This window comes from Tupaia chinensis, unplaced genomic scaffold (genome assembly GCF_000334495.1).
Source record: "Tupaia chinensis unplaced genomic scaffold, TupChi_1.0 Scaffold000010_1, whole genome shotgun sequence".
In the NCBI taxonomy this organism is placed as follows: domain Eukaryota; kingdom Metazoa; phylum Chordata; class Mammalia; order Scandentia; family Tupaiidae; genus Tupaia; species Tupaia belangeri.
In genome coordinates, this window is record NW_006159440.1 from 1,900,720 (window position 1) to 1,912,568 (window position 11,849).

General features: G+C 38.3%; 1 protein-coding gene across 1 annotated transcript in view; it reads right to left on the reverse strand.

Moving 5' to 3' along the window:
- CNTNAP2 (contactin associated protein 2) overlaps positions 1–11,849 on the reverse strand; it is a 1,579,711-nt gene that overhangs the window by 1,041,463 nt on the left and 526,399 nt on the right. Inside the window, exon 9 of the mRNA XM_006139900.2 lies at positions 7,448–7,597. Coding sequence (XP_006139962.1) covers positions 7,448–7,597 — 150 coding nt within the window. The remainder of the gene's footprint in view (positions 1–7,447; positions 7,598–11,849) is intronic.

Genomic DNA, 11,849 nt, shown 5'->3' on the forward strand with positions numbered 1-11,849 from the left:
TCTGCTGAAAGACTTAAATGTAAAACTGGTTTCTCCAGACAGAGATTAGAGTAGGTATACACTAATAAGAGATCATACAATTTTTCTAAACATTTTTAAAATTTTAATTTTATTGGGAACCAGCAGTTAGTGTAATGGCTATGTCGTTGGACTCCCATGTAGTGGACCGCGGTTTGCGTCCCGGACCCGATGGCTTAGAACTCACCCCGGGCACGTGTGCGTGCGTGCCCAAGATCCCGAGAGGAGAATGGAGGAGAAGGGATTGCGGCGTGGCCATCCCCCCTGGGGGGTGATTTCTCGCTTTCTGTCTCTATGTCTCTCTCTGTCTGTCTGGCAAGCACACATGCCCTATAGCGAAAACCTCTCCAAAAACAATTTTAATTTTATTTATTATTATCTTTTAATTTACCAGAGAAAGAGAGAAGGGAAGTGAGAAAGTAAGCTGCTAGGTCTGGGACTCAAATCAGGTCAACCATGTCCAGCACCTAAACCACTATGCCACCTGCTGACCACTATACAAATAATTCAAATGCTGAGTTTATAAAGGTGAGACACGTAAAACTAGGAGAACAAAAATTGCAGGTTTCATGACGATAGAGATTAGGTCTTCTTTTTGTCATACTACATTGCCAGAGTCTAGTGTAATGCCTGAATTACCCTAGGGGATCCATAATCTCTTTGGACATAAATGAACAGAAGGAGATCTCAGTTCTGTGACAGAAAAGATAAATGAAAACATCAAAGAACATTTGGAAAGAAAGTCCAAGAGTTTGGAAAAGCAAGGCCTAGAGAAAGCTAAAAGGATTTACAATTACTTTAACTAGTGAAGAGAACAGTGAACATTGATCTAATTATAGTTAGAGTTTAAGGATATAGATTCTCACAGCATTAACCATATTTGCTTTCTTTTGAAGGTGTTTCTGGTGAGAACCTTTCATGTGTAAGACGGCACACTTGCCCAGCATTTATATGCTAACTGTGTGGATTTTTTTTTTACTGTCAGTAAGGGATTTGACACATAGCCATGGGGTGCCAAGGATGTTCTCTTGAACTTTCCTTGTTGTTTTCTTACACAGACAATGCTCTGAGAATACTTGTCTCTGTGACTTTAAGTCTAAGCTTTACTATTAAGTAGATGTACATTGTACAGGATTCAAAGAAAGCGTGATATCAGGAGTTTAATACTAAGAATGTATTATTAAACACATATTAGTTTAGAAAGAACACTAAATTCTAATAAAGGATGATATAAACCTTTAGGTTTTATCTTTTTTTTTCATTGCATTCTCACATATGTGTGTTCGTGTGTGTTTGTGCGTGGGTGTATACGTGTGTGGCTATATTACTTCTAGCCTTGTTCTTTTCCACAGGAAACACCTTTAATATGTGCAGTTCCCTAGTAGTGGAAGGTTTCTACTACACTGAAAATGAAGGTCAAATTCAAACTTTCTCTACTTCTGAACATTTCCAGGTCAAGAGAAGCAATCAGTAGATTCTCTCCCTGGTCCTTAAAACACTTTAAATAAAATTCATGCACTAGTTAAATGAAGACTGAAAGGCTATTGTTATAAACTACATGTCTGTGTTCCTCAAAATTTATGTATCCAACCCCAGCCCTCAGTGAGAAGGCACTATAAGAGGGAGCCTCTGGGACGTAATTAGGTCATTAGGGAAAAGACCTCATGATGGGATCAGTGCCTTCATAAAAAGAGACACACAGGACCAGCAAATGACATAATAGTTACATCGCTGGACTCTCACATGGTTGACCACAGTTCAAGTCCCAGATTCGGCAGGTTCAAACTCATGCCGGCTGTGTGTGCATGCATGCCCAAAATCCCAAGAGGAGACTGGGGGAGAAGGGATTGCAGTGTGGCCATCCCCCCTGGAAAGTGATTGCTCACTTTATGACTGTTTTTCTGGCAAGTCCATGTACTCTATAGCAAAAATCTCTCTTAAAAAAAATAGAGACACAATCTTTCTCTCTTTTTTCCTTTCTCCCACTTTCTGTTTTTCATCATAATATAACAGTACAATGAAAAATGGCCTTCAGCAAACCAAAATGAGTACCCTCAACAGACTCCACATATACCAGTGGCTTGATGTTGGACTCTCCAGTTCCAGGACTATAAGAAATAAATTCCTGTTGTTTAAACCACTCACTATATGGTATTCCACTCTATCAGCCCAAACTGGCCAAGTCAGCTAGCAATATAGTTGTAAACCAGAAAAGGATGTCTTTTATTGAACCTTGTTAATGATAACGCTATCGAATTCGGGCCAGTCAACGATGTCCTCTTCCCCTCGTGACTCCTCAACTGTTTGCGTGTTGACAGCTACTCCCCTTGATCACTGTATTTTTTAGACCACCCTTTCCAATAAGAAAATCTAGAACTTTCTCACCCTTTTATCCCACAGCTTCTTTGTCTTTTAAATGAAACTGAAGATGATAATAAAAATACCAAACCTAAGACAATTTAGAAATTTAAAACTCTTTCTACCCTCTCATATCTATAGGCCCTGGCCTGTGTCAGAAAGTCTTTCACGAAGTAAGTGGCCAGAAAATAAATGCAATTAGAGTAATTATTATTCTTTTTATTATTAAAGTTAATCAGTTTTTATCTAAGAGAATCCCAGTTAGAAGGTAGGGAAAAAAGAGAAAGCAGCTAAAGCATCTTGTGTTGAAGAAACACCTCACATAACTGAGCTCTTCTTACTGTGCTTATTCCCAAGAAAGAACAAGGCAAAAGAATTTTGGGGGCTTAAACACCTGATCGCAGTGTTACAAAAGAGAGAACTAAGACCTTCCCTGGGATTAGAAGGGAGCGAGCACAGATAAAACCACGCACTGGAGTGAAACAGCCACGCCTGGGGCTGCAGAAGAAACAGCAAAACCAGGACTTAGCTTCAAAAGAAACAAAGTGTGGATATGTTTAAGGTTTGGGTACGAAACTATACAGAACGATAGGGAAGCCTTTAGTTACGATTTTCAGCCAAGAGGAAATGAATTTAAATTTTTTTTTTTTTTTTCTGACTGAGGGGGAAGATATACTTTGAGGAGTTTAGAAATTGATGAGGAGTCTTTAGATGAGCAGTGGTCTGAAGACTCAGATCTTCCTAACAATGAGTGGTCTCTGACTAAATTAAAACAAAACAAAATTAAATTAAAACTTTAGACGAATTTAAAAGGCATTAAGCATTGGCATCTACTAGGGTAAACCCTGGGTTTCACAGATGATGCCATACGAAGTTCGCTAAACAGATTACATTGCCCCTTTATAGATGGAGACAGTAATATAAATCATTGAGGAATTCATCAACTAAGTTGTAAAGTCATTATTTAAAAACCAGGTGTTTATGGGACCAGCAGATGGTATAGTGGCTGTATCACTGGACTCTCACATGGCCGACCACAGTTCAAGCCCAGACCTGCTGGGTTGAAAATCATGCCAGGTCTGGGTGGGTGTGTGTGTGTGTGTGTATGCCTAAAATTCTGAGAGGGGAACAGAGGAGAAAAGACTTTGGTATGGTCATCCCTCCTGGGGGTTTCTCACTTTCCCCCTCACTGTCTCTGTCACTCTCTCTCTCTAGTGAGTACACATACTTTAAGGCCAAAGCAAAAAAAAAAAAAAAAAAAAAAAAAAAAAAAAAAAAAATCAGGTGTTCATGATTCCAAAGCTTGTATTGTAGAACAAAGTCAATTCTTTGTTGGGAAGGACACCTCCTCTCAATAGAAAAACTGAACATACTTGGGATACTATAAAGGCCTGTGCCTTTGCCCTTAGACGTGCTCCTGGGGCAGGGAATCCCTTCGTGATCCTGTACCTTCCATGTGCTTCTGACTGTTGCTGTGCCTGGCACTGGCTCTGTGTGTGGCTGACTCACACTTCTCAGTGTCTCAGCATCAAGACAAATGTCATTTGAGATGCAGGACTCCGAGAGCCAGGGACTTCACAGAGGTCATAGAAGAGTTGGTATCAGCACTGCTGTGTTTCCTTGCTAATAAGTGTTTGTTTAATGAATATCTGTTACGTACCAGAATCTGGCCTATGACTTACTTCATTTGCTCCCTGGTGGCAAAGCTTTAGAAAAATAGCTTATCCTAGGGACCAGCAGTTAGCGTAATGACTATGTCGCTGGACTCCCATGTAGTCGACCATGGTTCGAGTCCCAAACCTGGTGGTTTAAACTCATGCCGGGTGCGTGTGCATGCGTGCCCAAGATCCTGAGAGGAGAATGGAGGAGAAGGGATTGTGGCATGGCCATTCTCCCTGGGGGCTGATTTCTCGCTTTCTGTCTCTCTGTCTTTCTAGTGAACGCATGTGCCCAATAGCAAAAACCTCTCAAAAAAAAAAAAAATAGAAAAAGAAAAAGAAAAGTAGCTTATCCTCAAATATCACAAACTTCACTGAATGATGCTGTCTTTCAGAAAGCATCTGAAAGACGTTCATGCAGATTCTGAATTCTGTTCAGATTCTGTTCCATGCATCATCTGTATCAGAAGCATTTAAAGTTTAGAATTTTTCAATTTCTCAGCATCTTGCATTTATTTTATTTATCTACTTATTTTTTGTTTTTATTTTTATATTTTTATATATATTTTTTTTATTTTGGAATGGTTTTTGCTATAGGGCGAATGCATTCACCAGAAAGACAGAGAGAGAAAGAGAGAGAGATAAAAAGTGAGAAATCACCTCCCGGGGGTATGGTCACATCGCAATCCCTTCTCCTCCATTCTCTTCTCGGGGTCTTGGGCATGTACATTCACACGCCCGGCATGAATTTTAGCCACCGGTTCTGGGACTCGAACTGCGTTTGACTACATGGGAGTACAGCAACGTAGCCATTACACCAACTGGTGGTCCCGCATCCTGCATTTTAAAGTTCCAAGTGAGAAGCCTGAGATTCTGAATTGTAATGAGTTCTCTTAGTGATTCTTATGCACCCTGAAGATTCAGTCATTGAAGATAAACCTACAGAGGCAGCAAGATCATTTGCTGACAGCATATCCCAAAGGCAGACCATAGACAAAAGATGAAGTAGTATTCTCTTGACTACTGAGTTTGAAAACCCAAATCTGTAAAGTGGTGGTAAACAGTCCACCATAAAGCCCTCACATTCTCTAAATTCTCTGCCACAAATGTGTGGTTATAGCTATTTGTCTGCCCATTTAGATCGAAATAGATGAGTACATGCCTTAGGCATTCAGTGAGCTCACCCATGACCAAATATATTCTAGTCAAGGGATGAGCAGAGATTCTCAATAGATTTCCAACTGATAATTCTGGTCCATTCACAAGAACAGTAATAAAAACTATTGGCCAAATCCATCATATTGAATATGGTTTTGGAGGAAGCTTTTTGGCAATGAGTTGCTTTTTCTCACATAAATCAGCCCCTATTCATTTACTGATAAGTCATCTTATCTGACTTTCATTTACTCACCAAATACTTACTGAAAACCACTTTAAAATCCAGTATTAATCTGCAACAAACACCATGGAATGTAAAGAAGCAGAGCCTTAATTCAGGAATTCTTTCTCTAAGGACTTATCAGAGGGGAAAAATGTCCCAGTAGAGGAGATAGGGATCTTGCATTTAGTTGCTGGCCACAAACTCAGTGGTAAGTCAGTAAAGCTCTTAGGACTTCCATTTTCTTTTATTTTTTCTTTTCTTTTCTTTCTTTTTTGTTTCTTTTAACTATAGGGCACATGTGTTTGCCAGAAAGACAGACAGAGAGAGAGAGAGAGAGAGAGAGAGAGATAGACAAAAGCCAGAAATCACCCCAAGGGGGGATGGCCACACCACAATCCCTTCTCTTCCATTCTTCTCTTGGGATCTTGGGCATGCACACACACATGCCTGGTATGAGTTTAAGCCACCGGGTCTGGGACTCAAACCATGGTCAATTACATGGGAGTCCAGCAACACAGCCATTACAACAACTGCTGGTCCCAGGATTTTCATTTCTTATTCTAGGAAATTAGTAGTAAAATGTATGTCTTACTTATTTTACAGAATTCACTAATTCATTCATAAGTATTTATTAATAATTTACTGTATCTAGGAAATTTTCTAGGACCATGGGACAATATAAGACAGACAGGTGACTGTTCTCATATGGGCTCACTCTAAATAACATAATAACATAGTTTAAATGAAACACAAATACATGTTTATATAAATAAAGGTATGTGAATGCTAATAGAATTTTTTTCCAGAGGCAAATATATGAAAAATACTTTTTAAATTTTAAACCAAAGCTTTTTCTAAGAATGTGATATATTTTTATATCTCATATTACATAATTTAGGACAAAAAAGACAATTATCTAATGAAAGACACATTGATCTAAATAACATACCTAACACTTTAATGAACTATGCTCTAATATTTCATTAATAATAATAAAAAAAATTTTTTCTGGCAGAATTCATTTCAAATCAGTTAGAAAATATGCCAAATCTTTGTTATGATAGGCTTTCACACACAGTAGAATTTACTATCTAGATCCTTCTTTTTACTAATCGTTTCATTACTTAATAACCAAGATATCTATGATAAGAAGCCTTTTCCTGTGAGGTAGCCTGTGTCAGTTTCCAACATGGTCCTCAATAATCTATTGCTCTTGGAACTCACACCTTTGTGTCCTTTAAGTGTGAGTTGTATTTACTGACTCACTTCTAACCAATTGAATGTATTAGAAATGATGAGATGTCACTACCAGGATTGGATCGTAAATCAAAACCTGTGGTTTTCATCTTGGAAACTTTCTCTCTTGTTACTGGTATTCTCCTCGTCACCCTTCATCCCCCAAGCCAATCCCAACACCAGCTTAGTCACTGGTAGGAGAAACTGTCTGAAGGAGAAAGACCTTGCAGAATCAGAGGTACCCTAGCCAGTAGCCAGCACCAACCGTCAGCCAGGTGAATGAGCCTTCGTGGCAGTAGATGCTCTTGCGATACTACCACCACAGCCAACAGATTACGTGAAACCTCAAAGAGACCCAGTCCTGGGTTCTAGAGCTAGAGAAGCTGTGAGCTGAGCTAGTATACGTTTGCTGCTTTAAGCCACTCAGGCTTGCAGTGATTAATTTTTCAGCAATAGGTGACCTGGATTTAATCCTAGAACCTTGGCCCTTAAGGACAGTGTTATAAGAATGAATGAATTCTCAAGATTAAGAAAAAATAGTGAATGAGTTCAGAATCTCACATGCTATACTTTGAAGATTTGAATTGGACTAGAAGAATAGCGTAACATCTCATTAATACCTTCATTATGAAGATCCAAAAATTTTCAACTCTTTCTAACTCAGTGGCATTACAGAGTTTAGTTTAGCCTCAGATCTGAGTCAACTGAATAAAATAAAATGCTTCATAACCAAACTTCATTTTGAAACTCCACCTGTAGCAGTGCATGGTGAACCAATAAACAACGGCATGCTTACCTCCAAAGAAGTACTTCTCGCCAGTTTTAACCTGAAGAGGACTGTTAGTTCGAACTGCTGAGGCTTCATCGCCATCAATGGTGAGAACAGCAAAGTTTTCCTTGGCCAGGAAACGAACCTCATGCCACTGTCCATCATTCAACCCAGAACCTGAGAAGTACAAAACAAAAGTCAATTTCCTTTCTTAAGCTGGTTCATTTAAACAAAATTTTTAACATCATCAAAGTCCACATTTTACAAGAAAAATGACATATTTTCATCTAGGAAAATAGTGCTGCTTATAATTCACATTGATGTCTCACGTTTCATTGATGTTGTAAGTGGTCTACCCACCATGGACTGAATAAAGCATGCTATAAATCAAGCAGGGAAATAGGATGAAAAGGCCTGAGTTACTTAGGGTAAAAAATGAGTAAATGAGGTTATTTGAGAAGTGATGATGAACTATTGTAACTTAATAACTTATTTTGTGGTTAGCTCTGCTAGATTCCACTCTCCGATAATAAAATAAATTGATGGTTCTTCTCTACTGTCATTCTCTGTGTTGTAAAATCTTTATTTTTGATATTGTTTATTATCTCTCAGTAAACCACATTTAGAAAATAGAAAGTAAAGACTAAAGAACAAATGCGTATGTGCAATTATGTGTATGTGCAGTTATGTGTACTAATTAACCACCAATGACCATTGGAGATAATGTCGGGGTTATCTGATCACCTACACATCGGGTATGTTTATGACGGAGCAGTTTATATTTAAATGAATAACAACACTTAAGCCAACAACATCTACCCCAACAATCACATGTCCTTGTTGCTTAATGCAATGATATTGAGTCTATGGGTCAAAGCTATGAGAGAATACACTTTAGTTTCACAAAAGAAAGAAGCCTAGCAAGTAAAGGTATTTACAAGTAGAATGAGACTCAATCAATGAAACACAGATGAAATCTCCCAGACCTATTAATACTTTATACCAAGAGTCTGCAAACCACACTTCCTGGGCCAAATGGGACAGCTACGACCTGTGTTTGTATAACCTGTGAGCTAAGAATGGTGTTTACATTTGTAAGTAGTTGAAAATAAATCGAAAGGAGAATATTTAGTAATATGAAAAGTATATACATTCAAATTTTAGTGTCTGTTTAGAGTTTCACTGGAATAGTCATACTTGCTTGTTTAATGTTGTCTGCCCTACAATGACAGAGTCACAGAGTTGTACCAGGGGCTGTATGACTCACAAAACCTAGACTCTTTATAGAAACAGAGTTACCTAATGGTTGATTTATGCAACTAAACAGAAATATTATTTTAAAGAAAAAAAAACTGAGCTTAGAAGACAGTCATATGTGTATAGTATTTACTCACATGTTAGAAAATAGTATTACAAATAATCACCCTTCAGGTATTTTTAAGAACTTTAAAATTGTAATTAAGTAGTACTTACTAAGCACATTTTATTTCAGTAGAGGACAATACAATATCCCTGGTCTAAAGTAATTAATACAAAATAATTTCCAAATTATTAAAAATATATGGGAACCAGCAGTTAGCGTAATGGCTATGTCGCTGGATTTCCACGTAGTCGTCTGCGGTTCACGTCCTGGACCTGGTGGCTTAGAACTCACACCGGGTGCATGTGCGTGCATACCCAAGATCCCCCGAGAGGAGAATGGAGGAGAAGGGATTGGCGTGACCATCCCCCCGGGGGGTGATTTCTCGCCTTCTGTCTCTCTGTCTTTGTCTGTCTGGTGAGCACACGCGCCCTATAGTGAAAACCTCTCAAAAAATATATAATGAATACATGCACATATCTATACATATTACATATGTATGGTATAGACACTTGCATATGCATGCATGTATGTGTGCTTATATAATGTGTATAGTAGAAAAAATGTAATGAAGCAAACAGACACCTGAGGAGCGCCATCATCTTTGGTGTAGAGTATTTCAATAGTGCCCTACGAGGTTTTTTTGCTCCCATTTTTAGTCTATTTGCCACACAAAAATAGTGTTATCTTTTTAAAAAATAGAACTGAGGGGCAGTCTCACAGAGCAGTAGTTAGGTGGCATGCAGAGGGAACCGGAACCTGCATGGCCAACCAAGATTGGAGTCCTGGCCCTGAGGGCTTCACAGCTCAGTCAGGATATGACTGGATGGAGAATTAGAAGAAAAAGGATCAGAGTGTGGCCAGGCCCCATTGTGGGGGGTTGTTCTCTTCCTCACGTCCCCTCTAGCATAACAAAACTTCTAAAAAGAGGTCATTGGGACCACAGTTTGCCTTACAACAGCTTTCTGCTGCTCACTCAGAGTACTGGCTCAAGTGCTTACAGTGAACCCAGAAACAATATGTGAATTCAGCAGAACGCCTTGTGGGAATCCTCTGCGTGGTTTTGACCCTTCGCTTCAGGTCTCTGTGCAAGTGCTATCTTATCAGAAAAGTTGTTTTCTAACCATTCTCTAGAAAAATAGCATTCTCCCTCTTCCTCCAATATCACTCCTTCTGAGCTTTATTTTCCTCACGGCACCTTTCATTACCAAATCTCTTATTTTATATATTCATTTACCAGGTAGTTCATTTGTTCTCTTCTACCAATCACTTATAAGTGACCTCCTTTGAGGTCAGGCATTTTGTCTGTTTTTTTTTTTTTTTCTCTGTTATAAACCCAGCACTTACAACAGTGCCAGGTACGTAGTATGTGTGATTAAGTGAATGAAGCTGAGGGAGTGGTCAGGCGTAGGAATTTGGCATTCTGAGTGTCACGGACAGCCAAGTTGATGATGAACATAGGGCATCTGTAAGAATAGCACTGGTATTGCCAGCCACAGCTTCTGTGCTGGACTGTGACGGATTCTAAGGGTAAGGAATGTGTTCAGTAGATGAAACTTTTTATTGCTAAGTTTAATTCAATTTAATGTCAATGGATCTTCCCGGAAACCTGCACCATCTTAAGCATATCAGTAATGAACTTTAAAAGTACCTTAAAATAACTTAAAATAGTTTACAGTAACTGCCCAGTTATTGAGTATTCATTCAATGGAGCAGCTCCTCTCATACCACGTTGGCTGTCACCTACAGACAACTTCTATGCATTACAGTGGCTTCCAGTGATGTAGGACAAGGGACTGTCCAGGGTGCCAAATGTGTGATAGGAGTTAGTTACTACAACCTCTCAGAGAACCTCGAGTGGCACTGAACCATTGCCCATAGTAGCAAGCTCCTAATTAAAGAAACTTTTGTGGCTCTCTGCCCTTCTCTGTCTCACTTTCCCTCTCCTCCTTTGCATTTATTGAACCAACACCAAATAAATTATATGCACCCAAATTCTTAGGGTCTAGTTCTGTTCTTACAGATTACTTTATAAAATAATGCCTCATTTGGGACTGGCAGGTGGCATGGTGGTTAAGATTCAGGACTCCCACATCGCAGACTGTAGTTCAAGTCTCAGACCTGGCGGCTTGCTTTCTCATTTTCCCTTCTCTCTCTGTCTCTCTCTGGTATACTTAAAAAATAGTGACAAATAAAATAAATAAAATAATTTCTAAAAAAATGCCTCATTTAAAAAGAAAAAAAGCATGATCTTAGCCTATGCTCATTTTTTGACAAATCATATCATCTCAAAGATTTTTTTAACCTGTCTATACAAAAATTAGGAAACATTTTTTCTTGCCTTTCAAATATGCATGAAGAGCAACGCAAATAAAATCTTCTGTACTGTAAAATTACTATGCAAATGTAGTCTTATTTTTAAATTAAAATCAGTTCGCTGTCAGATAAGCAATAGCATATTCTGAAATACTTCCTTCTCAAGTAGGTCCCTTTGGGTTTTCCCACAGAATTGATGCCTCAAAGACTCTATTCCACCATAATGTTTTCCTTTAAAGTACAAAACTGGATTTATTGTTGATTAACCAGAGGAGTACATGATTTTGATCTTTGTTCTTGCCTTCATAATTTACGAATCCTGCTCTGCAATGTATTTTGGGTAGCTGTATCTCAAGGACATCAGTGTTATGAAAGTTCAATTCCCAAATCTAACCCTAAAGAACAATAAATCAATAAGTCACTTATAAAATATCTTTAGCTTTCTAAATTGAAGACAAGAAAACTCAACAGAAAATTTCTGTGAAGATTGCTTCTTCATAAAATTAATTTATAATTAGAACATCATTGGTTTAATTGTTCATGCCAAAAGGTCTATTATTGTAATCAGATTAAAATGAAAAGGTTATTTTACTTTTGTTGAGAAACTTAATTACTAGAGAAATCGGGCCCCAAATTAAAGGGTAGCAGCCACTTGGTGTATCTGAGCTTAAATTGTGATTTTTATTCATTTTAATTCCAATTATTATTTTGAACTTTGAATGTTAATCACTAAGAGAGATGCCCCAGCAATCT